Consider the following 27,939-nt stretch of genomic DNA (forward strand, 5'->3'; position numbering starts at 1 on the left):
TCTTGAGTGTCGACAACACATAGCATTCTCGTGCTCCACATATATATATGCATTGTATTCACATTTTGCAAAGAAGAGAGAAACAAAGAAGCTTCTCAAGCATTAAATGTCTTTATGACAGGTGTTTTAGAGAGCTTCAACAATAAAATACTACTTAGCAAAGTCAATTAAAAGTCCAAGTCCGAGCTTAAACGATCCTTCAACAGTCTCTTGACTTTCTCCGGCTACTCCGATGCTGCTCTGATGCTACTCAACGCGGCCCGTCTCGCGTTGACGCTCATTATAATGAGTGTTAAACTGCCCCTCCCAGAATAAATGAACCATCTAGAGAGAAGGCCAGATACAAAGTGAAAACACACATTATTACAGCAGAGCTCCAATGAAAGACTATTTAGATGTTTGATGAAGTATCTCTGATATCTAAGATTTAATTTTTAGTTTTTAAATGTTAAAACAACAGAGCCATTCAAGAGACTTTTACTTTGATCATTAACAATGAAAAGCATTCAAACTTCACCTGTAAGAAACAGGAAATAAAGCAGGTGTTCAGCATTATTTACTCATTTTGAAGTTTCTTTTTTCTTACAGGTCTAAATGAGCCTCCACACCAACAAACTGCCTCTCATACTAGTTTCACATTTTCTCCATCAGCTTTGTTTGACATCCTGCAATGAAGACAAGAAGAAAACACTTTCCTGTTTGTTTCTTCAGGATGTAAAACACCAGTTTGTTCAAACATCAGATCAGTAAACTCTGTTCAGCCTTTATCTTTACGGCTTTACCCGTTCAGAGTTCACGAGGGGCTGGAGCCGATCTCAGCTGTCATTGGTCGAGAGGCGGGGTTACACCCTGGACTGGTCCCCAGTCAGTCACAGGACTGAGACATACTGTAGACTACAACATTCACATTCACACCTACAGGTGATTTAGAGTCATCAATGAACCTTTGGACTGTCTTTGGACTGCGGGAGGAAGCTGGAGTACCTGGAGAGAAAACATGCATAGAGAGAACATACAAACTCCACACAGAGACGGGGATCTGAACCAGGGACCTTCTCACTGTGAGACAAAAGCACTAACCCCTGAACCACCGTGTAGCCTAGTCTGTGAAATGTCTGTCTGAAGACTGCTTGATCAGAATCTCAGCTATGAAAAAGAAAAGAATAATGATCTCATTGATTTCATACTTCAGAGTACATTTTTAATCAATTTAAGTTGAAACAACAAAATTAATTCTGCAAAAAGAAATCATTCTATACAGAGGCTGAGTGAACGTGGTCTGGACTCTGTGGAGGAGAGTCATGGTTTCAGAGATGCTGTAGAAGGAGAGAATACCTGCTATGTGATCCAGGTTAGCTAGTTTAGCATTGGTAAAGTGGGCTTTATAGAGCACCTTGCACTGCAGCAGGCCGCACAAAAAGATGATTTGTCATGTACTACAGGGCACAACATCCAATCACACTTACCGATTCAATCATGTGTACAAGACATTTAGACAGTGTCAGATTAAACACATTTAAATGCCTGTCGAGGATTTTAGTCACATGATAATAGTATTTAGCTTTTCTAAAGTAATGTTAATACTCAGGAATGACGGATAACTAAACTGTTTTTGTTCTACAAAAACCGATAATGGCACACAGGCTATCATGAAGTGTGGTGACCTGTGTCCCAGGCCTTCATGTCCCAAAGTCTACAAATAATCATGTTCCTGTAGTTCTACAGGATCAATCAATCAATCTTTGTTTCTATAGGGCCAATTCATAACAAGTGCTATCTTTTTTTTTTTTATTAGGTGATGCAGAACAATACAAGACAAGTGAGGGATATGACAAGAGCAAAAGTATGTAGGAGACAGGGGAGACACGACAATACGATGCACAGCATAGACAAAGACAAAACAGGCAGGGAGTAATAATAACGTTTTGCAATTTTGTATGTTGAGGGTGTTGAAGGGCCCTGCTTTTGTATGTGTGTGTGTGTGTGTGTGTGTGTGTGTGTGTGTGTGTGTGTGTGTGTGTGTGTAATTCGAGTGTATGTTTGTGTTTTTTTCCCCTTTTTCCTTTCCCCTCCTCTGTACCCCTATTCCTATTTTTGTCCTTCTTCTTTCCTTCATTCCATTTTTCTTTTCTTTTCTTTCTTTTTTCTTCTTTTTTTTTTTTTTTTTTTTTTACTTTTTTTCCTTCTCATCCTTTTTCTTCTTTCCCCTTTCTTTCTATATATATTATCTTTTTTTTTCTCCTTCCTTTCTACTTCAGTCATTGTGTGATGCAGGGGTGCCCCTGTCTCAGCTGCCCCCAGACCCTACAGAGGGGGCCAGCTGATAGGGTCGCCTACTGCTGACTTCTCATCAGGGGTGCCCCTGTCTCAGTTGCCCCCAGACCCTGCGGAGGGGGCCAGCTGATAGGGTTGCCTACTGCTACCCTCCCGCCAAGCTTGAACAAGGAGGGGCTAGAAAGCATATTCAAAACAAAGGGAAAGAGAAAACTAGAATAACTGAGGAATGATGAAATAAAAAAGAACAAAAAAAAGTGGGTAATGGACCATATCAATTGTATTCCAGTGTAGTGTGTTGTTGGGTTATGTATTGATGACAGTAGTATAAATAGTGCAGATCATGTTGTAGTAATAATAATGTAATTTGTCTGGAATGTTTGACTATGATTTGCTAGTGTATCATTTTAATTCTCATTATCTTGCTTTCTTCATCCCCCTTAACATACCACTAATACCAGAAAAAGAGAAAAATTATAATAATAATAATGATAGTACAAAATAAATAAATAAATAAATAATAATAATTAAAAAAAAAAAAAAAAAAAAAAAATATATATATATATATATATATATAAAGCAAGAGAGAGAGAAAAAATAATAATATTGAATAATGGTAAATAATAGAGATAATATCAATATTGGAAGAACTTGTTACAGGAGTGTACAGTAGTAATTATGATAATAATAGTAAAAAGAAAAAAAAACAGCAAAGGTTTGTTGGCACAGGGTGATAGTAGTAGTATAATATAAGAGAAACAGAAAATACATAAATAATGAATAAAACAAGGCAACTGAAGAAAAACAGACAATCATCTGGATTGGGGAAAGAGAAAGAGAAAAGAAATAAATAAAATAAAAAGAAATGCATGAAAAATGAGAGTGGCTGTGATGAGAATTTATGATGATGAATATGATATGAATATAAGGGGGGAAATAAATCAATAAATAGGTCATAATAAAATGGTGGCTAAAGACAATAATAATAATAATAATAATAGTAATAAAAAAAGATTAAATTTGATGGTAAGAGGAAAATAAATTCATAAATAAGTTGTGATAGTTATACAGAAAGAAAACAAAAAGGAAAAAATAAAAATAATAATAAATAAAATTTTAAAAAAAGGTTGTGTGTCTTTGTGTATGTGTTTTTATGTGTGTGTGTGTGTGTGTGTGTGTGTGTATGTGTATTTATGTGTGTGTATTTGTGTAAGTGTGTGTGTGTGTGTGTGTCTTTATGTGTGTGTGTATGTATTTGTATGAGTCATTTTTTAAAAATGTTCATCTGGTGTTTAAAACAATAAAACCGATCTAACCTAGCTAGTGAAATAAAACCATCTCTGGTGTGAGACCACGTGTATTGTCTGTTATCTTTGTAAAGTGACCTCTAAACATCAGACAGGTCATGAGTTTTGATTAGTTGTTTTAAAAGCCGTTTAGAAGCAGGATGAGGTTCAGTGTGATTTCTATCAACAGAGTCGTCTTCAGTGCAGTTAAATCCCCCCCTAAAAGCACAAAGACATCTGGAGTGACACTGTTTAAAAGAGTGATCATTTAAAAAAGGTATTCTGTCTGCTCCTGTAGCTGGACTGTAAATATTCATTCAAAAAGAGCTCACACTGTTCATAAACAGCTCTGACCACCAGCAGCCTCCCCCGTAGTACCTCTGTCACAGTGTACGAGACAGGTGCACCCCCCCCCCCATTCTCTCTTCCAGTCCACTTCATTAAAAGTGTCACTGTGAGTTTCCTGCACAAACATTATATCAACATGATTCATTTTCATTATTTCATACAACATAGCTCTTTTTCTGGAATCTCTAGTTCCATTTAAATTCAGAGTTCCTACTTTAAAATGACTCATGGAGAGAGAGATTAAAAAAGTACTAACTAGAAACAAAAACATCTGTATTTTAAAAGATAAACTACAATTCTTTGTTTTCATCATCATCATAATCATCATCCCCGTCAGCACCAACATTGTTACATAGTTCCTGTCTCAGTTTGGACACATACTTTCTCAATCTATAAGTTTCCTGATCAGAAAAAAGACCCTTTCCCTTTTATCTCTCATGAGATCTTGTGCTGACTCAAAAAAAATCCTTTTATCAGGGAAATAATTTTCTATTTTTTCACCCCACATATTTTTGTTTTTTAGAAGAAACAGTTTAATTTTTTCTACACTGTAGTCTCTTTTGTTTTTCTGTCTCTGAGAGTATCTGCACGTTTCACTGTCAGTGAGATGGGGAGAGTCCTCACTGACCTCTGATCCTGGATCAGATTCTTTGGTTTGGTTTGGTTTGTTTTTGGTTTTTCCTTTTGCTTTCTTTGTTGTTCTTTTCTTTTCTTCAAGTGAAACATTTTCACTCGTCTTTGATTTTCTTTTGTAGCGAGGATTACTAAGAGAAGACTCTTCTTCCTCCATCTCCTCCTCAGCAGGTTCAGTACAGACCCTCACTTTACCTGCTGCCTGTTGCTCAGTATCAACACTAGACCCATTCCCCACCTCCATCTGCTCACCTGTCTGCTCGTTAAACCCCCCACCACTCTGTGTCTCCTCACCCCCTCCACTCTGTCTCCTCACCTGTCTGTTCTTTATTCCACTCTGTGTCTCCTCACCTGTCTGTTCTTTATTCCACTCTGTGTCTCCTCACCTGTCTGTTCTTTATTCCTCCACTCTGTGTCTCCTCACCTGTCTGTTCTTTATTCCACTCTGTGTCTCCTCACCTGTCTGTTCTTTATTCCTCCACTCTGTGTCTCCTCACCTGTCTGTTCTTTATTCCCACCACTCTTTGGCTCCTCACCTGTCTGTTCTTTATTCCTCCACTCTGTGTCTCCTCACCTGTCTGTTCTTTATTCCCACCACTCTTTGGCTCCTCACCTGTCTGTTCTTTATTCCTCCACTCTGTGTCTCCTCACCTGTCTGTTCTTTATTCCTTCACTCTGTGTCTCCTCACCTGTCTGTTCTTTATTCCACTCTGTGTCTCCTCACCTGTCTGTTCTTTATTCCTCCACTCTGTGTCTCCTCACCTGTCTGTTCTTTATTCCACTCTGTGTCTCCTCACCTGTCTGTTCTTTATTCCTCCACTCTGTGTCTCCTCACCTCTCTGTTCTTTATTCCACTCTGTGTCTCCTCACCTGTCTGTTCTTTATTCCACTCTGTGTCTCCTCACCTGTCTGTTCTTTATTCCACTCTGTGTCTCCTCACCTGTCTGTTCTTTATTCTTGGTGCTCTACGCGTGCCTCACGGCAGCGATGCGCATCCTTTGCACATTTGCAGAGAATGCGTCCCCTGCGCATAATGGGGCCCCCCATGGATCGTGGGGCCCTACGCACAGCGTGTGTTCTGCGTGTAGGGAGGGGCGGCGCTCCACACACATACACACAAACGGACGCTTGAGCGCACACAGGTGAGCACCCTTTCTCCAGCGGAGGCCTGGGTGTGTGTGGTTGTGTCTGACGGACGCACACGCAGTAGTCGGCTTAGTTGATTTTGGACTTTTCTGGGCATGTCTCTCTCTCTGCTGTTACTCAGGAGATGAGCTGTGACCATGCTGCATTCAGGGGAGCTCAGACAATGAGAGATACATTCATGTGCGCTCAGAAACGGGAGTAGCAGGAACAAAAACTAAGCTGGACAGACTTTACAAGTTCAAATAATTGTTCAGTTGTTATATTGACTGCTGTCATTAAAAGAAACACATGAACACCATGATTCCTTTAAGTATCTGTGACGAATCGAATCGATATTGAATTGTGAGGTTGTGGACAATACCCAGCTCTAATAACCAGGTACTTATCTTAAGCTTTTTGTAAGAGTATCCAGATGATTCAGTTTTAATACATTTTCTGCAGATTGAAGACAAAATGCAGATGGAAAGTGAAATGCAGATGGATAATGACATAATGATTCCACCTTTGTTGAGGACAGAAAGCGTGTTTGTAAGTAAAGCTCAAGTTTTACATGTTTTTTATATTTTTTGTGGCAAGAACATTAGGTATGATATGAATTTGACAAAACTGGAAATGAACACAAGTTCAGATTGAACAATAACATTATCACTGGTCTAGTCCCATTAGATTGGTCACAAAACTGTGGGCTATTCCAGTCGCCTAGATTTTGCAATTTCATTTTGGAAATATATTTTCTTAATGTTGCTGCATATATACCTGTTTCTTTTGTAGTTGACCAAAGAAATGCTTGAAGGCAATAATTCTTCAAGTTCCAGCAACATCACTGAAGAGGAATATGTCCCAGAATCTTCAGATGAAGACAGTTCGGATAGCTTACCCTTAAACCCACCCAAAGGACTCCAGAAAAAACTTACAAAAGTCCAAAACAGTTCCATTGATGACGGACTTGACTTAAAGAACCCTCAACTTCAAGAAAGTATGAGGATAAAGATTCTGAATCCTCATCTCCAAAAAGGAAAAAAATCAGACACATTTACAGCAGCAAACAAAATACTGAACATGATCAGTCCTCAACAAATGAGAATTCTCTTGTTGTTGGACATGTTGTTACAGTAGACGGGTTAAAAAAATATCACCAGAAGAGAAACTATTGTCTTTTCAGCCAGGTACCTCAATCCAAACTTTCACGTCATCTGGAACGGGCTCACCAAAAGGAGGTAGAGGTTGCTGCTGCACTCATGTATCCAAAAAGGTCTAAAAAATGGAGGGATCTTCTAAATCTCCTTCGTAAGCAAGGAAATAGGGTTCACAACATTGAGGCACTAAAAAATGGAGAAGGGATGCTGGTACCTTGCAGACAACAAATTGACCAACAGGCCAGACCAACAGAATATCAACACTGTTTTGCTTACTTTGGACTATTTAAGCGAAAGACACTTTGGAAGCATGCAAAACGGTGCGTACTAGCTGAAAAGATTTGCAAAACGTTGCAGGGAAAAACAAGAATCCAGAGCCTCTGTGCTGGTGCTCAGCCAGTTCCGAAAGAAGTCAACAAGAAGGTATGGGCTCTTGTTAATAGAATGACACAAGATGAGATTGTTCAGGCAATAAAAGAGGACATTTATATCATGAAAGTTGGAGAAAAATGTACAACAGACAGCGCGAATCTGCTTCTCAACATGACAACATCCGTCAGATAATGAGAGGCCTTGGGAGACTCCTAGTTTTAGGAAGGAAGGTGACCCCGCTGAGGAAAATAGCGGATTATATCAACCCTAAAAGCTTTCATCATTTCATTCGTGCCGTCAAAGAAGTAACAGGATATGATGAAAATATTAACAAGTTTGAGAAACCAACTTTAGCCACAAAGCTGGGTCAGAGCATACAAAGAGTGGCCGACATAATCGAGGCTGAGGCTCTCGTTTCCCAGAGTAATGAAAAAAAGATGCTCGTCCAGGAGTTCAGACGCATGTACACTCTTAGCTGGAACGAGCTGATCTCTTCTGCTGCGTACCGTACACTAGAAGAAAATAAATGGAACAAACCGAAGCTGATCCCGTGAGCAGATGATGTGAAAAAGATGCACATTTATATGACTAACAAACAGAAAGAGGACTATGAGCAGCTGTCTAATAAGAAAACACCAAAGAATTGGAGTAATCTTGCTAAAGTAACACTAGCACAGATTATTCTTTTTAACAGAAGAAGAGAGGGAGAAGTCTCTAATATGTATTTGGAAACATATATTTGGAAACATAGAAAACAAGTGGCCACTCTGTCCAGAGTGTTAAACCTTAATGACACTGAACAAGACCTACTTGCAGACTTTCTGGGACATGATATCAGAGTACATAGAAAGTTCTATCGGCAAGGTACTGATGGCCTGTGAACAAGGCAGACTGGCAGACTTTAAAGGGAAAAGTCTTGACCAGATCTCTATCAGCCCCCAAGGTAAGAGTTAATTTGATTGGCAGAAGCTGAATTTTTCATGTCTAATTTTCAATGTCACTATCAAAGGATTTAATCTTTTCTTTGTCTTGAAGATGGAACAGAAGCTCTTGAAGAAAGCTCTGGGTTGTCATCTGAAGATGAAGAGCAAAAAGATAATCCAACAGGTATGTCTGTGTATGATTCACATACAGTATGTGTGAAATAATGACATAACAAATTACACATAAATACAGTGAGCCATATCTACAGCGTGTTTACATGAACGTGCCGGCTGACTCCTCCCCTCACGTATAAAAGTTGTTTAATTGAGGGACTAGAGAAAAGAAGAATAACATACTGTACTCACTGCTTAACTGTGTTTCTAGATCACACTCATTTCAGGTAAATTTACATGCAGTAAAAGATACGAGCATAATAAAGATCACTAGCATTAGCATGCTAACACAACAATGCAGCGCAAGTTGTTTTGGTTTCATGCTGGTGCTCAAGGGCGACATCTGCTGGATGAAAAAAATCACATATAAAGCCTTTAATAGTTATTAATTTTAATGTTAATGTCAAAGTAGACAAGATGACAATGAATCGGAGTGAAACTAGAAAAGAAAATACAAGCTGCATTTAGTTGAAACAATAGTAAAGTGTAAATTTACATTAAACTCCTATAAACTTATAATAAATGTATCAATATAGACTATCAAACATGTAAAGAACAAGTTAGACTTACAGCCGTTGCTTTCTGAAGGATTCACACCGAGGACTTTGGATTCAACATGGAAACCCATACAGACACCACCATGCTCCTTCTCTGTTTACACACTTTCTACTTCCTGTTTCCTGCTTCCTGTGTCTTAACAGATTTCAAAATAAAGGAACAATAACCATTTATTCAAACGCCAATGAAACTTTGTCCTTCAACATATAAAACACATCAAGGGCAGAACAGTTAACATCCCACATTTATGCACAGCATTTCTGAATATCTATACATATTTGATGACATATAGGAAGCCTTTTTCCCCATGAAAATGTACATTTCCTTTTTTGTTGTTTTTTCAGTCGGAGAAGAAGAGGGCACCTCAAAGGAGCAGCTTGAAGATGAGCAAAGCTCAGAAGGTAAGCATGAACTTGAGAGATAATAGCTTGTTTTAAGTGACTCTCAGTAGGTCTATGGACTGGATATATCATGACAGTGCAGTTGAGAAGAATGATCATAATCTGAATGTGGATCTTGGTTGTTTGCATGTTTTCTCGAAGAGTTGTCGGTGACTGAAGACAGAGGGAGCACCCCAAAGCACCTTCAACAAAACAGGGCCTTGAGAGGTAAAAGTGAAGACCCTTTAGTCCTATTTTTCCCTATTTACTGTATGCACCAATGTGATTAGTATGTACTAATGTTCATCAAATCAAGATATCTGATCTATGTTTTTAGGAAGAGCCTCAGTAGCCAGAGGGAAAAAGGACACCTCGACTCAACATCAGGAGGAAGAGAAAAGCTCAGAAGGTAAGTGCAGCATATGCAGTTGGAGTTTTTAGACCCCACCTGTAGCATATTGCTGTCTGGCCATATGCCTGATTTCTTTGCTTATGAATGTTTTCCAGAAGAGTTATCGGTGACAAAAGACAGACAGAGTACCTCAAAGCGGCAGTTCGGACGAAAAAGAGCCTCTAGAGGTAACAACACAGAGACTCTGACATTATTATTGCAGACTACACAACAATATGTTATTTTTTGCAGAATGTGATTAGTTAGAATAAATGTGCAGCCATATTGTGACACTTGACCCAACATGAATAAGGTAACTTTTAAGGTTTCTGTGATTTATTGTTATTCCATAACATGTTCGTTCAACAAAGGTTACAAATGTAAATACTCGGGTAATAGAATCATTCAAAAACAATAAATCAAGACTACCGTAAAGTCTGTATAGTGGTTGCACCAGTGTATTAAAGGCAGCCAACCTTTTAGATTAAAAAATAAGGATTAAAGGTGCATCTAATTCACAGTATTTTATGGTAAGGCTGTAAAATGTGAGTAAAAACTTGATTCAGATATAAATTGTACCTCTGGACAAAATCGACCTGCTACAAATATGTGTGAGGGGATTACACCTAGCAAAGTGGCTTTCATTGCAAATGTTCAATATTTCCTGTACTAACATTAAAAAGGTGGCAGGATTAGGAAAGTGTAGGTTACTAGCATTCAGTGTGGCATAACAAAACTATCCTGCGGTCTACAACATGTTTTGAAGTGTCCCAACAGCTTCTGAGAAGAGGCTGTAGTTCATTATTTTTGGATTTTGGATTTTTGGCACAAACTCCGCACTAAGGGGTTCATTTGCATCCAAAGTAGGGCTGCATGATATATCCTTTCAGCATCGTCATTGTGATGAGTCACATCGCAAGGACATGCGATGTGAAGAAGAAAAAAAAATCTGTTCGGAGCCGAAAAATATATTTGAGTCTTTCAATAAAGTTTATGTAGCTTGTCTACACCCAATCACATTACTAATAGATCTAAATGAGCATCCATTTATATATTTTACCACATTACATGCAACAACTCACATAGTTAGAACACCTTCTCAGCGCTCTGTCATCTCACCAGCTGTTTTCAGGGTCGGGCAGAGTGACGTGCAGCGTGAGTGGTCGAGCGACTGAGAGAGAGAGGGAGCGGTGAGGAGCAGGGATTTACACAATCTGACTGTTTGCTTATAGTTAATATCACATATGGGGCTATATTTAACACTTAAAATATAGCCCCATAACACTCAGGGTTAAAGGCAGCAACTTCCAGATCGCACTCAGTCGCTGTTTGCTGCCACTGTACTCAGAGCTCCTATTTCCACAGCAAGTGCTGTCAGCAGCAGTGTTACACTCTACTCCAATCTAAATACACGCCAAGTGTTTTTGTACAGACCTAGCTGCAAGCACAAGGCTGAACCGAAAAGATTGACCTGGACAGGAAGTCGGACAAGGAAATGCACAGAGCATCCTTTTAAATTTCAAAATTAAACACAACATACAGACTCCAGATCGTATTTTCTGCTACGCTACATTGTGCCACCATTTGTAATTCATGATTTGATGCCCTTTTATGCTCATTGCCTATTGAATATTTTTTGGAGGAGCTTCAGTGACTCAGGACAAGAAGGGCACCCCACAGCAGCTGGACAACAAGCAAAGCCTAGAAAGTAAGAAATAAACTGTCTTTTGATTTTACCCAAAATATAATCTTGTCAAAAGCTCCAGTTTTTAAACACTGTTTCAGCACCGTGTGAGTAGAGACCAAAGGTTCTACTCAAAAAGATCCTTATTAAAAAACCCAGCCTTAACAAAAGTTCATTTATGTACAAATGGCTATGGCTATATATAAATTGGTTTTGCCATGAATTATGCAGCAGTGCAGAAGAATGAATTTAATATCTGAAATGTTCTATCAATTTGAATGCTTTGGTATATATTAGTCTTATTATGAATAAATGTACACAATAACAAATAAATTATGAAATTATTGTTAATCCCACAGTGTGCATTTATTCTGCACAAACTGATCTTCCCAATGTACTTGTGAGTTGGTCATTTATTTACCAGGGGGATTAAAGTACAGTAATTATCATAATGTGTGAAGATAGTGAAGACATGAAGCAGCTAAACAATTGTCACTGATATTACCTATAGTCAATGCCTCTGGGATGTTGAATGGTAGCAATAGTGAATCGTGGAAATTTAGACTGTCTTTCCATTTCCTGTTGTTTCAAAAAATGTCATTGAGTGTTTGGTGTTTCTTTCTTGTTTTAAATATTCTTTACAATCTTGTTTCCTAGGTGAAAAAAAGCCAAAACGGATGTGGTCAGAAGAGGAGGTAAAGGCAGTTGAAAAGTCTTTGATGAGATTCATCAGAATGGCTAAAACACCAGATAAAAAGGACTGCGAGATGTGTATTTTAGCTGCAGACGAAGCACTGGCCCAGAGAGACTGGAGGGCAGTGAAGTGTTCACAATAGAATAGTTTCAGAACGAAGGCTTTAGTTTATGACTTCTTTAAGGTTCATTATGTTATTAATGTCAATAATGTAGACATTCACGGTTAATGTTCTTTAGCACATTTTATTTAATTGTATTTTTTATTGTATGCTTCTCCAGCACATTTTTCTAAGCAATGCTTTTATTGATTTTACTGTAAATGCTGTAGGCAGCAATTAAAAAATATATATATGCTATTGAGGCATGTTACTCTTTGCTATTTTTTCATGGTAGATGCTGTAAGCATTTACGCAATATTTAATATTTTCATGGTAGATGCTGTAAGCATTCACACAATATTTTCAATATTTTCATGGTAGATGCTGGAAGCATTTACACAATATTTAATATTTTCATGGTAGATGCTGTAAGCATTCACACAATATTTAATGTTTTCATCGTAGATGCTGGAAGCATTCATACAATATTTAATATTTTCATGGTAGATGCTGTAAGCATTCACACAGTATTTAATGTTTTAAATATTTTCATGGTAGATGCTGTAAGCATTTACACAATATTTTATCTGCAATTTTTGATTGATATTTGTGTAAATACTTTAAGCATTCACAGCATGTACTCTTGTACATTTTTTCCATACTACTGTTGTAAACCCCGCACAGGAATTTTCTGTGAATTCTTACAGTCGTAAATAAAATACTAAAAATACCATGAACTTTTTGTAAAGAATAGCATTAGCCAGTGCTTGCCAGAATAGTATCAATAAAATCATTGTATAGAAGAATATACTGTATGCTGTCAAAGATGACAACACTTGTACCAATAACTGTTGAATCTGTTAAGCACTAATGCAGCTTTTTCAGCAAATGTTTCTGTGAACAAATAATTTTTATTTCTGCCTACAATTGTTACTCTGAATACATTTTTTAGCTGAACTTGTGCTTGTGCTGTGGGCTGTTCATGAAAGTTAAATATTTCCACTTGACAGTTGGGCATTATTGTCTGGATTTCCATAATGTTGTGGTGTTGTTACTACAGGAAATCGTATCGAGGAGATGCATTTTTGAAGGGGAGAGGAGATAATGGCTTACATAGTCCAAGGATTGGTGAACGATGGGTGTTAGTTGGGCGGACTGGAGAGGTGCAGAAACAATAGCCAGGTGTGAATGTAAGGACTAGAATAAAGCACAAAACTGCAAGATCTCAGATAAAATTAGAACTTTATTTGGCATAACAATGCGAGTATACCACAGCAGATGACAGTATTTTATGTGATGAGTTGTTGGGCTGGGGTAGACAGACTGGAGAAGGTGATTTTCTTATGGAACCATGATGGGGCCATGACAGCGAGAAAGGGAGCAGGCTCGAAGCACAGACACAGTGACAGACACAGTGACAGACAGGGAGGCGGGACACAAAGGTAAGGGTGAACACAAAGCAAATACTACGAAGAAAACCTTTTTGACATTCTTTTTTTATTCTCTTATTTCTTTCATCACAAAAAATATCTGGAGGATGGGATAAAACAGATGTTTTGACCATTTATAGTAAACAAGTAAACAAAAACTGACCCCTCACTTATTTTGACCGGTACACTGAGTTTTTTTGTAGTTGTATCACAGGAGTGATAAATTTGGTATTTTTCAGGTTCACTACATAGTTAATTCAACTCATGAAATCTAATAAAGAAATGCTAATGAGAATCTTTTGGAGGCTACTGGTGGCCCTAAAATGACTAGTGAATATATGGGAATTTGAAAATGGACCGAACAAATGATGTAAAAATCTATTGGACTTTAAAAATCATTACTTCCTCCCCCTCAATTAAATTATTAACTCTGAATTAAAATAATTTAAATAGTTGTTTATTCAAGTTCATGGATGTATTTCATATGTTTCTATGATATCTAGAAAGTAGGGACCTCAAATGGATAGCGTGGAGGATAGCAGATCTACGAGGTCTTAAGATGGTAACAAATACAAGTGTGTGTGTGTGTGTGTGTGTGTGTGTGTGTGTGTGTGTGTGTGTGTGTGTGTGTGTGTGTGTGTTATTCTCCATCAATACCTTCCTCCTATAGTGAGAACAGACATCAGCTTCCAAAGACACACACTCTGATAGTCATCACAAACACTTTTCTCCTGGAGTGTTTTCAACTCTTCATGTAGAGTCTGGGTGTCGGTCTCGTTCTGGATGATCATCAGATCATTTACGTGGATCACGTAAATTATTTCAACAAGCCTGATTTCATACCAGAAGTACATCAAGGGTTGTTCTAACTGTTGTAGATCTAATTTCCTGTCTGCAGGTGAAGTTAATGTAGTCTCAGTCTCTCTCTCTTTTTAGATGACTAATGTTATTTTTTAAATTGTGCTGTTAAACTAGTCCGTTGTTATGATACGAGAAGACCATTGTCACACTGCTGCCGCGCACCACTCATATAAATCCAGAAGTACAAGTAGAAAACAGCTGAAACACACTAAACACATTTAATAAATAAATAAAAAATCTCATCCATGATGGCGTGAAATCTGATGTTAGAGTTCATTCTTTATACTTTAGAAATCCTCATCTTTCTTTTTCATTCAAAATCTATGGTATGAACCAGCTTGTCCAGTAAGAGGCAGGTCAATTTTTTATTTTATTATTTTATTTGACTGATGACAGTCAGCGTTAGTGTAACCAACACCAACTCTCCACCAATGTTGGTGCCTGGTTCCGAGGTCTATAGTCTTTATAGTCTTCTCTTTGCTTGTTGAGCGTGGACTCGACGTGTCTGGACTCTTCCAGCTGTTGTTTTTGAAGCCTGGAGAAGTTTTCCTCAGATTTCCGGAGAGCTACGGCCAGCACGTGCTTCTCCTCCACACTCTTTATGTAGTTGTTCAAAGTGTCCTTCAGCTCATCTTGAAGCTTTCCACTGGTGATCCTTTCTCTCTCAGAGGCAATTTGATCAACTCTCTGCTGCAACTCAGAGTTCTTCGTCTGTTGCTTTGTGAGTGCGTCTTCAAGTTGTGTCCGTCTTTTCTTGCTCTCCAGCTCATGTGCATTGAGTGCGTCTACTGTGCGCTCCAGCATATCAACGGAAGACTTCTTCTCCGCAAAACGTTCAGAGAGGGAGCAATACTTTGACTGAAGTTTGTCATACTTTCTCTCTGCATCCTGGAATTTCTGCCTGATATCTGCATTCTCCATCTTCAGTGTCTGCACGTTGTACATGACATGCTCTGAGGACACAGAGGCTTCTCTTAGCTGGGTTGTCTGGAGTTTTAGAGATTCAACCTCAGCCTGGCTTTTTAAAATCATCTCCTCACAGTGCTTCTGTTGAATTTTGATGGAAGACCTTAACCCTTCTTCCATATTTAGGCTTTTTTCTAATGCCAGAGTCTTCTCAGAGAGCTCTGCTTCTAGCCTCTGGATCTTTTCATTTGCTTCTGAATACCTGGCCTTCATCAGTTCCTCCTCAAATCTTCTACGTTCTCCGTCTTCCTGAAGCTGTTTTTGTGCAAGCTGGCACTCGTCCAGGACAATCTTCAGCGTTTCGTTCTCAGAATTCAGATCATGGCTTTTCTGTGTCAGAAATTCTACTACCTTCAAGAGTGAACAGTTATTGGCTTGTTCCTCTTTGAAGTCGGAGGCCTGCTGGTTCACTTTCTCCTGCAGGGAGGAAACAATGTGGTCCTTGCCTTTAATTTCAATTTCAAGACTCTGATTATTGTTGAGTAGGGATTTGATGTCTTTGTTTTTCTGCAGAATTTTGTTCTGCTCATCAATGTGTCTTCTTAGTTGCTTGTTTTCAGCACAATTGTCCTTCTCACGCTTTTCTGATTCTTCTTGCAGACTCTGCAATTGCTCCAGATAATCTGTGAGCTTCTCAATCGCAGTATTTTTCTGTTCAAGCTCAGCGGTCAATTCACAGGTCTTGTTATCCAGCTTTGCAAGCCGGCACTCGCTCAGGGCAGCCTCAAGTTCATCCTGCAGCCTGGTATTCTCAGAAGTTAGTTCTAGGAATTTCTGATTATTGATATGCAGGGATTTTATTTCTTTGTCTTTTTCAAGACTTTTCTTGTGCTGCTCGACGAGTTGGGCTTCGAGCTCAGAGCACATTTCACTGACTTTGTCTGTCAGTTTTTGCTTGGACCACTTCAGTTCTTTCTGAGACTTTTTATAATCAGCCAATTTGGCATTTAATCTCTCAATTTCAACACTGAAACTGCGTGTGTTAGCTTGCTCCTCCTCTAGAGCCTTTAAAAGCGCTTCTTTTTGTTTTTGCTCCTCCTCCAGGGCTTTATTCTCATGAGATCTGGCGTTTTTGTCAAGAGGTACTATGTCTCTTTTCTTCTTCCTCAGATCATCTTGGAGATCAGCATATTGCTGTGATCTCTCCGATCTGGCAGATCCATCAGATCTGGTAATTATCTGAGATCTATCTGATCTTTTAGATCTATGAGATTTCTCAGATCCATCTGATTTCTCAGATATGTCTAAGCCTCTTGATGTATCCAAGAAATTTGATACCTCCCAGCAGTCCATCTCCAAGTTCTCAGATCTCTCTGGTATCTTTTCTTCAACAACCTCTGATCTCTCCGATCTGCCACATCCATCAGGTCTCGTAATTCTCTGAGATCTCTTAGAGCTATCTGATCTTTTAGATCTATGAGATTTCTCAGATCCATCTGATTTCTCAGATATGTCTAAGCCTCTTGATGTATCCAAGAAATTTGATACCTCCCAGCAGTCCATCTCCAAGTTCTCAGATCTCTTTGGTATCTTTTCTTCAACAACCTCTGATCTCTCCGATCTGCCACATCCATCAGGTCTCGTAATTCTCTGAGATTTCTCAGATCTATCTGATATCTCCGATATGTCGCTGTCCGTTGCGTCCAAACATCCTGACACCTCAGAGCATTCTGAAATCTCCCAGCTATCTGAGGTCTCAGAATAGCCTGTTTTCGCCCAGGTGACATGTCTGCCTGATCGGTTGTCGGTCATTTTCTTAGCTTTAAGAAAAGACTTTGCCTTACTGTTAATACTGAATTAAAAGTATCTGGGATTAAACCAACAGTTAAGAAGTGTTCTTTGGTAATTCAAGAAGCTTCCTACAGACTAATGCTGAAAGCAGGAGACCTTATAGACTTTTAGAGTTCTGGAATCCAGATCAAAGCTCTTTGATGTGTCATCATTATACATTCCATCTTAATGGGCCAGTTCACACATTTAAAACAAAACAAAACACAAACAAAACCAGCATTCTCTCCCTTTACTTGAATGTAAAGATCAATCCGGGGGAAACCAGAAGTTGACAAGCCGCCATTACTGCTGTTGGGGTTGTATCAAGTCAACTTTGGTTATATTCTTTAATAATTATTTTTAATTATTAATAATATAAATAAAATATCATTCAACTATGTTTAATCTCGTTTTGGGGCACCACCCTGTACTCAGGGAAATATAACCAAAATATCACTCAAATCAGTCTCAGATTAGTTATTTAATTACTAATATTATTAATAATTAATAACTATACTTAATAAATTGAAGGCGTGCAGACATACACTCTTGGCACCACCCGCTTCTCATCTGCTCGCCAGCAGCTCGCCGTTAGCCCGAGTCTATCCCACCAGCATCGAGGTGCGTTTCTGGGACTCTAGTGACTTGAACTCTGCCTCTGTGAGTTTCCACCTGTTATGTCTGCACGGTCAACGTGAACCGGCTTCAACTGTACTCGCTCGTGACTCCGCAGCTTCGACCAGAGCGCTGCTCTATAGGGTCTTCTGGTTGCAGGAGCCGAGTTCTTTATGTGTCCTTGTGGATTCAGGGATCAGTGGGCTTCCTTCAGCGCTCCTTTCCAGTTGCGTTCAATGACGTCTTATGAAAAATCAAAGGAAAGAAACTCTTCTTTTTGCTCGAACCTGATAGCATCTGATTGCGCCCAAAACACCTAAAAATATGCCATGGAAGTAGTCAGCTGAATCCTCTGATGCTTGAATTCAGCATGTGAAGAGCTACCTATATTGAGCAACCTCAGCTCTGGAGTTTAACCTATGTAAGTCAAGAGGAGGAAAGGCTTTGTCTCGAATGCTGGAGTCCATCTTGTTGGAGAGGGTATCCTCTGGTGTCGGCAGACCACACTTGAAGAGAAGGAAGCAATGCCTGGTGATTGCTTTTAAAGACTGGAGCTGCCTGTGGGTTAACCTCAGGCCTCCTCTAATGAGGATAGAGAATTCAGAAGCTGATAATAATTACTTTATAAACGATATAATTAACACGGCTTGATCATTGAACATGAAATAAAAAACAACAGCTTGTGTTGGTTTGATTGATTTCACCTTTAACCTTCAGGGAATGTTAAATGTGAAGATTACTGGACATGACAACAGAACTGATTCGTTTTTATAATGTTTGAGAGACATGATGTCCGGATAACCAATGGAACAGCTCATATTTTAAAGTTTTTAAATCAATCTGTGGTACTGCAGCCCTACTCTGCGGCTCTATAGATCAAACAAACTGTGAGGTTAAATTTTCAGTTTTTCTCAATCTCCATCGTGTCTGTGTTTCCAGGTAACTCCTGTACCTCCAGCTGAAGAGAGACATCTACCATGGTCGTCTCCTCTGTCCTTTTGCTGAAGCTGCATATCTGGGAGCGTGCATCATACAGGGTGAGGCCAAATGAAAACAAGAAGTGACTCTGGTATTAACAGTCTCGTTTGGATTAAGCATGGCTCAGCTGAATCCCGACTGTCTTGCATTTGTTGTAGGTTTGTAGGCTCACTGGACCTTGAGTACTGAACATTTTGTACATCTTGTGTTTTCAGATTTTTTTATGTTCTACTATATAAGTAATTGCTTCTTATATTGGATTTTATTTAATTTCTTGCTGTTTTTACCTTATTTCCTTAATTTTGCACCAACACACAAAGTCAAATTCCTTGTATGTGCACATGTACTTTGCAACAAAGATATGTATAAATGATATATATTATATATATATGATATTTACAAGAGCCGATGACCAGAGCCAACATCAGTGGAGTTTTCTGTCCAATTTGAAATTGGAAAGTGGCCTCGGAGCAGTCAGGCAGGAGTCAACTCATCTTTGTTTACTACCAGGATTCTTCCTGCGATGAATTCAATACTAATTAGAGAACATTATACTTCTGTATCACACTTTTGGTCCACTTATAAATGTCCCCATGTGAAAACAAACTCAAGGTCGTTATGTAACAATGTGACAAACTGAACCATAATTCGGACCAGAGCAAACTAACTATAGGTGTAAAAATTGGGCGGCAGGAGCTCAGTCTGTAGGGACTTGGGTTGGGAACCGGAGGGTCGCTGGTTCAAGTCCCGGTGCGGACCAAATATGGAAGTTGGTCTGGTAGCTGGAGAGGTGCCAGATCACTTCCCGAGCACTGCAGAGGTGCCCTTGAGCAAGGCACCAAGCCCCCTCCCCACCATCAGCTCAGGAACACCCACTGTGGGCCGCTCCGTCACTCTGACATCTCTCCATTAGTGCATGTCCACAGGATCCTGTTTGTGCATGTGTGTATATTTCAGCCTATGTGTGTGTTGCATGGTTAACAGAGTGTAAAAACAGAAATTTCCGCTCTTAATCTTAATCTTAAAACACTCTAAATATAAATGACTCTTTTGTTTATCTCTTAAACAGACAAAGCTGACTGTTAAAAATAAATTATTCCGACAGACTACACATCACAAGATGTGCATGCACCCTTGGGTAAATGGAAAATAAATCATGCAAACATCTTCCCCCTCTGTTAAGTAGTAGTAACACTTAAATGTTGAATCATATTGCAAAGCCACTTGCTTCAATATAGATTAAGAGTGGAATTAGCAGTGAGTTACGAGAGAGAACGCTTTTCAAGACATAAATGAATACAAACTTTCCTTTTTTTTCATTTTTGTCCAAGACTTTGATTTTGTCTGGACAACAAAGAAGGCAACAGGTGATACAACAACATGATAAATTATCACTGCAAAACAAAAAGCCATAATCTATCTGCTTTAGGCACTGCATGTCCAGCATAAAGTACATCAGCACAACAAACTGTAAATTGTGTTTCATTGCATAGCACACACTGCCCCCTGCTGGTTGTTTGATACAACAACAAACATGCATAAATAGAAAAGGCACAGTAACCTGAACAATAATACACTGCAGGTTATTCTAAACAGTCTACATTACATGAAGCTCTTTGTATCATATAGCAGCGGCGCAATTCAGCAAGTTGACTTTTTAATCTCCATATATATATATTTTTTTAATTAAATAATAGAACCAAACCCATCAGACACTGACTGTAGTATAAATGCAATGGCAGAAAAAAAAGATGTTTCTTACCATCTTTGGTTTAAACACATGATGTTATCTGCCTTTAGAGGAGACCTAAAGGAGATAACATGATATGACTCCCCAGCTCTTTGGATGAAGAAGTAAAAGCACCAGCAGTAGATATTTAGTTTTGAGTGCTGCCTGCTCCAAAGTCAGGCTGGATTGTATCAGCGACAAACACACTGACATACGTTCTTGTGAGGCTGCAGCTACGAGGGACTTTAATCCTTATTATGATTGCATATGGCTTATTGGTTTGAGTCAAGGCAAATGCATTACACTTCCTTCTCTCTGCATATTTTGTTCTGATGTTACAACCTTCAGTTCAATAGCAACCTTCAAAAGCCGAGGTTCAAGGTGCTTCTACAGGTGCATGTATTGATGGATGGTTGATGTATTTGTCTCTCATTTTGATCAGACTAATTTAACCAGGCCAGTACATTACACTGTGAGAAAAAGGATCAGAGAGAGTGAACTCTGCTCTGCTTGTAAAACAGACAATATGATGTAATGTGTTGTAGTGGACCTTAAGCAGCAGCTTTGTGATTAAGAGACGTGTAAAAACAGAGAAATGTGTCACCTTGCAGTTATGTGCGATTTCACACTTAAGCTTTGTTTTGAGTATGACAACATGTTAAGTAAGTCATTAGCAAAGATACAACTAAACACACAAGAAGAAGTTCAATGAACGTCATGATAGATAAATTCAGGTCGAGACAGGGACCGCTATACATTTCATAGCTGAATGGAAAGCCTGAACAAAAAAAACCTCTTTATAGTTTTCAATAAAAGATTTGCCCCTGAAGGCCTTTATCGGCCTTTTCCTCAGGGTTTCCATGGTCCCTCCCTGTCTACCCTCAGAGGAAGTGACTTTTTGCAGCATCACAAAAGACTGCCACCTAATAAAATTTGAGGGAAATAGATAAAAGGAAGAAAGGAGCAGTTGAGGAGAAAGCAAAGAGGACATTGGTGTGAAAACAATCAAGGGGAACGGTTTTATGGCTCCATGTTAATTGAAGTGATTTAAAAAAGAATCCTAGATTCCTGGAGGGTTGAAAGAGACAGAAGAGAGCCTAGGGAAAAAGGAAGAGGTATGTGTTCTCTGCAGACCTGGCTGCCAGGATCTCCTGGGCATCCAGGTTTGTTGGGATGATCCCCCTGGAGGACGTCTATGTGGGTTTGTGTGCTGGGTGTCAGGCCCGTATACTCCCGCAGCCTGCTCTTCCTCAGGAACCTGTTCCAAATCCAGAATCTGGAGTACGACAGGTGCACTTTTAACAAACTGCTCATCGCCAACGGCTTTAATCCGTCTCAACTGCTGCACAGTTGGCAGGACTTCTCCCAGGGTCATTCTAGCTGCTGAAAGAGGAGATTAACACGTATGAGAGCTTGAAACAAAGTTTAAAATAATGACACAAGTAGCCTTTTGTAAAGGACACAAAGTCATTGGAGACACAGCCATTAGGTCGGGGGTGCTGGGTGATGATTGGTAACTCAGAAAAATTCAAATGGTAACCTTTTCACTTTTCCCACTCACCAAAAGAAACCGGTCTTTGTCTCAGAGGACATGTTGACGTGTCACAGAAGGAAAAGCACAGGTGCAAATGATAAAATGAATGTGGGCTACCTGCTTCAGTTTCAGGATATTTTTATCCTTCATGTCTGCCTTTAGAGAATCCAGCCTTTGTCAAATTGATGAGTTTCTCCTGGGCTTTTCCTTCAATCACAATTAAACATACTGTATCTGCTGCTTTAAACAGTACCTTAATGATATTGATTTAGGATTAGTGCAATAATGTAATGTCTCCAGGTAGGATGTGAAGTAGGACATAAAAACAATATTGCTGGGTTTCTGTTTAAATAATGTGCTTGTATGAATATGGAATTATGCTAATAAAATAACAAGATTAATGATGTTCTTTTTTTGTAGAGGTAATTCATCATCAGAAAGACCAAACAATACATATTCACTTTTGAATCTAAGTTGAACATCTCACTTTTGATTCAAAAAAAGGTTTAAATCAGTCCAAAAAATGTGACTTGAAGGACAGTCCCAAAAAAGGTGAGTTAACGTTTCGTCTGCAACGTGACAAAATATACAAAGAGGGTCAATGCTTAGTCGATACTTACCAAGAGATGAATTCATTGGATAGCACAAAATCTTCAAAGACACTTCTCACACCTTATTTGACACAAAATATTTCCTTGGTAATATCCAAGTCTTTTTCCAGTCAATGCCAGTGTACAGATTATTCCATTCAAACATAGATGCAGGTTTACTACAGGTGTCTCTCTGAATTATTTCTCTTATACATTTGTTATTTGTTTTAACACTTAGAAAAGGATCCTCATCAAACATGTCATGATGCCCATCATCCCTCACATAAATGGATAGACGGATATTTAAACTGGACGGGGTAGCATCAAATACAAAAGCATATTCCCTAGAGAGTACAGGGGTTTAAAACATTGAAAGAAACTCTTCATAGGTTAACAACTGACCCTCCATGTTGAACAATTGATGGACAAGTAGTATGTCCTCTTCAATCCAATTCTTAAGAAACAGAGATTTACGTTTAAAACAAATATCCTTGTTATTCCAAATATAGTATTTATGAGGGGAGAAATGATGTTTGTATAACAGAGACCAGGGGCCCGTTTCTGAAAGAAGGTTTTGTGTAAACTCTGAGTCTGTTAACCCTGAAATGAGGGAAACTCTGGGTCTTCTGTTTCAGAGGGGGAGGTCACTCAAACCCAAGAAAGAGGGGTAACTCCAGCCCATTCCAGAGAGTCAGTTACTATGGTAACTGAGTCTGTGAACCTAACCTGGTCTGGAGCGGGTTTTCTTCAATGAACACTGAGTTTCTCTCGGTCTCCTCTTTCAGAGCCAGAAATGTCGTTTCATTTCCTCATTCTTTCATTCACTCTGTATCACGCCGTGTTAGTGAGCTGTTTTTAAGTCGATTTTCTTCCGCTGGATTGAATCTTAATGAAAATAAATTGTAGCTTTAATACAATTCCACCAGTTTTGACCTGCAATATTATAATTCTGATTAAATATTAAATGAATAGACTTCATTATGAGCTGACACGAGCAGCTGTTTTCTCTTACACCTCTTTTCTCTCCTTCCTATTGTTCCTTCTTAAAACCTGTTCATATTTGCCATATGTCCGCATGAAGATATTGATATATTTAGAAATGGTTAAAGTAGGAGGATCTCTTTTTTGTCACCTGTTGCCATGGTGAATCGTAGAATCGGGGCTCCATTCATGTTGGCTTTTTATCGTCGTGGTGCACACGCTGAACACCGAGTGGACCTACTCAGAGTTGATTTAACAAATTAAAATCTGCTGATCTGAACAGAAAACTCAGAGTTTCCCATCTGAGAGTAAATCGGCTCAGAGCTCAGGGTTAGACTGAGGGTTTGTTGAACCTTCTTTCAGAAATGGGCCCCAGCAGAGGAGCAGCTGTTTATGAAAATGAGAGGTTTTATTGGGAAGTTTTTCAATATTGTAATTACATCTCATTAACAAAATCCATGCCCCCAATTGCTTTACAAGTGAATACAACTTTGTAAATGATTCTTGTGCAGAGTGATGATATCACACATATTGGTTTTTTTTGTGTGTGTGTGTTTTTTATTTCTGTGTATGAATGTGTGTTTAGGAGAGGTGTCTCCTTTGTTTTTTTTTCTTTTTAATTACTGATTCCAGACACATAAAAAATTCAATATTATTTGTTTTGTTTCTACCTTTGTTGTAAATGATGCAAAAACTAATAAAAACATGAATTACAAAAAAAAAACCGTTAGAAATGGCTGCTGCATTGTTGTCGGAGAAGCCAGCACTTCAAAATAGCATGTTTCCTCAAAGTCTGATGATACAGTAAGGTATTTTAAAAGCTTTTAAAATCATTAAAAATGGAACAAAAACACAAGTCTAAGTAGAGGCAGTCTCCTCATATTCAGGGAAATATGTGATGAACAAATCCAAAAAGGCATTATTAAGGAAGGAAGATGTGAAATAGAATAAAAAGCTTTGAAACATGATGTGTCTGTATATTTAGTTAGTAGAAAGTTGTATGTGCTTCATCTGTATGTAGGCCTACTTCTATGTCCCAATAAATGAATCAAATGTTAAGGTCTCCATTCTGACTTTAAATTAGTCCCTGAAACTTCAGCAGGAGAAAATCCACAAAGCTTTTGGTATTTCTACCAAAGGTCCTGTTACATATATAGTTACTGTCCTACTCAAGAGCCACACATACCTGCTTTGTCTTATTTTGAACACTATTTGGATCATTTCTAAAGGCTTTGATCAGTTTCCCTCTTTCTGAGGATGTGCTTTTTGAAGTGCTTGATCAATGAAATAGTAGATGTTCATAACTTCATGTTTACTGTTTTGATTATCATTATTGATTTGATTTTTAGATTTTTCTTTATGGTTAGACTGTGGTAAGTTCAGTTTAACAAATAATACTTAATTTCCATTAATATAATTCTCCATATTCTCCTTCCAAAGACCCACAAAACCACCAAAACTATATCAACTCTCCGATCATATTGTGTGATGTCACTAGCAGGCGCAGGACCCCGAGTCCATCTGAACAACCGAGCACATCTGGTACCTACACTGACGGGGATCTGAACCAGGGACCTTCAAACTGTGAGGCAAAAGCACTAACCCCTGAACCACCATGTAGCCCAGTCTGTGAAATGTCTGTTTGAAGACTGCTTGATCAGAATCTCAGCTATGAAAAAGAAAAGAATAATGATCTCATTGATTTCATACTTCAGAGTAAATTTTTAATAAATTTAAGTTTAAACAACAAAATTCATTCTGCAAAAAGAAATCATTCTATACATTTAATTTGAGATGTTTCTAAATAAAATGTACAAAGTGATGAAAACATAATATCTACATGAAAGAAAAAGCCTGGTGGTTTCTGTCTTAAAGAGTCCATATTACGCCCTTTTTGGGGTTCGTATATTTAATCTATGTATCTACTTTTGTACATTCACAATAGATAAAGTCTGAAAAAAGTGTCTGTTTTCATGTAATGCTCCTCCTTGCTCCCTCTACGCTCTGACCCTTTAATTAGAACAAAAACAATAAGTACTCATTGTAAACACATTTAAAGTGAAGAAAAGTTGAAATGTTCATGCAGAGAAAACGTCAGTTCAGCTGAACAAAAATCCTCATGAGCAGTAAAGCCTCTGTGACTAAACAGAAACAGCTAAAGAGAGTTATTTAAAGAGACTCAAACATTTACAGAACAAGTGAGAAGATGTCAAATTACTGCCCATAAAGTTTGATTGACAGGTGAACAATGTAACCACAATCAGCTCTCAGCAACAAACATGAATAATGATCAAGTTGAAGGATTAAAGTTTAACCTACTGTTCCTTTAAATGACTTCTGTCTATTTCAGTTTACACAACTCAGCACTAGATCTAGAATAAATACAAATTCCAGCATGTAGAGGCTGAGTGAATGTGGTCTGGACTCTGTGGAGGAGAGTCATGGTTTCAGAGATGCTGTAGAAGGACAGAATACCTGCTCTGTGATCCAGGTACACTCCTACTCTGGAGGACTGAGGACAGGAGTGGGGACATTGTTGTAAAAAAAGATATAACTGTTGTTGTCACAATATAACATCCAAGATTTGTCATTGAATCCAAATCCACATTCAGTCCCGCTTCCTGCTCTGCTGATATTCTTGTATGCGGCTGCAACATGAACGCCTCCTCCCCTCTCCACCTCCCAGTAACAACGTCCAGTCAGACTCTCTGGATTCAGGACCTGCCCCCATACAGTGAATCTGTCTGGGTGACTAGAATAAGACTGTTGTTGACCCGTGCGTGTTACTTTTCTGTTTCCATCAGATAATAACAGCTCTGTGTGTGCTGTGTTTGGATCCAGTGTGATGTCACATGAATATTGTAAGAAGTCAGCTCTGGTCATGTTCTCTGGTTGTGACAGTAAAACATCAACTTCAGTCACTCTCTGTGACATGTTTGTCCATTTCTCTCTCAGGACGTCCTCTAGTTTATCTCTGACTTCTGACACAGCTGCTGTCACATCCTCAAAGTACCTCAGAGGACGGATATTGATGCTGGATGAGTGTGTAGATTCACAGAGTGGTGACAGTGAGGGGTAGTCGTGTAGAAACTGGTTGTGGTCCTGTGTGTGTGTGAGCTTCTCCAGTTCAGTGTCTCTCCTCTTCAGCTCAGTGATCTCCTGCTCCAGCTTCTCCTGAAGCTCTCTGACTCGACTCACTTCAGTTTGCTGCTGGGATCTGACCTGCTGCTTCACATCAGAGCGTCTTTTCTCCATGAGACGGATCATCTCTGTGAAGATCTTCTCACTGCCCTCTACTGTTTTATCAGCGGAGCCATTGATATCCTCCACCTCCTGTTGAAGCAGCTTCACATCTTTCTCTCTGTCCTGGATTCTCTGCTGGATGTTTTGTCGACTCACCTCAAGCTCTCTCTGCTTCGCGGTCCTCTCTGCTGCAGCTGAGACTGTGTCGTGACCTTTATGTTCATCCAAAAAGCAGAGATAACAGATAGACTGCTGATCAGTACGACAGAACATCTTCATCACCTCATCATGACGAGAGCAGACGTTCTCCTGGAGCTTCTTGGAGGGCTCCACCAGCTTGTGTTTCTTCCATGAAGCCACTTCAAAATGAGGCTGCAGGTGTTTCTCACAGAAAGAAGCCAGACATTGTAGACAGGACTTTTGAGCTTTCCGTTTTCTCTCTCCACATCTTCAGGTCCAGCATAGCAGTGATCAGCAGGAGCAGCTTGGAGTCCAGTCTTCTTCAGCTCCTCCATTATAACTGCTAACATGGTGCTTTTCACCAGGACAGGCCTCGCTGGGAAGGTCTGCCAACACTGAGGGCAGCTGTAGATTTTCTTCTCCTCCTCTTTATCCCAGTGGGTTTTAATACAGTTCATACAGTAGCTCTGTCTACAGGGAACAGTCACCGGATCCTTCAGTAGATTTAGACAGATCGAACAAGAGAAGGTTTCCAGGTCCAGCTGAACTCCTTTCTGCGCCATTTCTCCTCTCAATGACAACAACTGTCTGAGTTTCACTTCCTACTACATTCACCACTGATCTACAAATCATGTGTTAGTGCTGTGAATGTCAGCTCGTATTGGTTACACAAATCTGTAAACTGTAGATCTAAAGGAGAGGGAACCAGGAAATACTGGGTTAGAGTGGAGCTGGCTGTGTTTGAGAGCAGGCAAGAGAGGGAGGGGTTATCAAGCTCTGGTTTATTCCAGGAAGAGGAGCAGCACTGTACATTTTCAACTTTGTTTCCTCATTCCTCGTACATTTAATGGTCTTGTTTGCTTTCTTCTTATTGCAGGACATCAATGAAAAAAATAACTTGACATGCGTTCTTCTTAAACTGTCAGTAGCAATAGTCATACAGTCCATTTTTTGCCTGCTCAT

The 27,939-nt window shown here is 39.1% G+C and overlaps 1 protein-coding gene, 1 long non-coding RNA gene and 1 pseudogene across 2 annotated transcripts in view; 1 reads left to right on the forward strand and 2 right to left on the reverse strand.

The window, feature by feature from the left end:
- LOC132973773 (uncharacterized) overlaps nucleotides 1–27,939 on the reverse strand; it is a 390,261-nt gene that overhangs the window by 306,644 nt on the left and 55,678 nt on the right. The gene's annotated exons all lie outside the window — the stretch shown is intronic.
- LOC132973818 (ribosome biogenesis protein BOP1 homolog) lies at nucleotides 7,951–9,880 on the forward strand. Its single transcript, XM_061037430.1, has 6 exons — nucleotides 7,951–8,138; nucleotides 8,231–8,302; nucleotides 9,195–9,251; nucleotides 9,393–9,458; nucleotides 9,568–9,639; nucleotides 9,738–9,880. The coding sequence occupies exons 1-6, from the start codon at nucleotides 7,985–7,987 to the stop codon at nucleotides 9,878–9,880; spliced, it is 564 nt and encodes a 187-aa protein (XP_060893413.1). The 5' UTR covers nucleotides 7,951–7,984.
- Nucleotides 25,566–27,613, reverse strand: LOC132973765 (tripartite motif-containing protein 16-like; annotated as a pseudogene).

The sequence above is a fragment of the Labrus mixtus genome, chromosome 5 (genome assembly GCF_963584025.1).
Source record: "Labrus mixtus chromosome 5, fLabMix1.1, whole genome shotgun sequence".
NCBI lineage: Eukaryota > Metazoa > Chordata > Actinopteri > Labriformes > Labridae > Labrus > Labrus mixtus.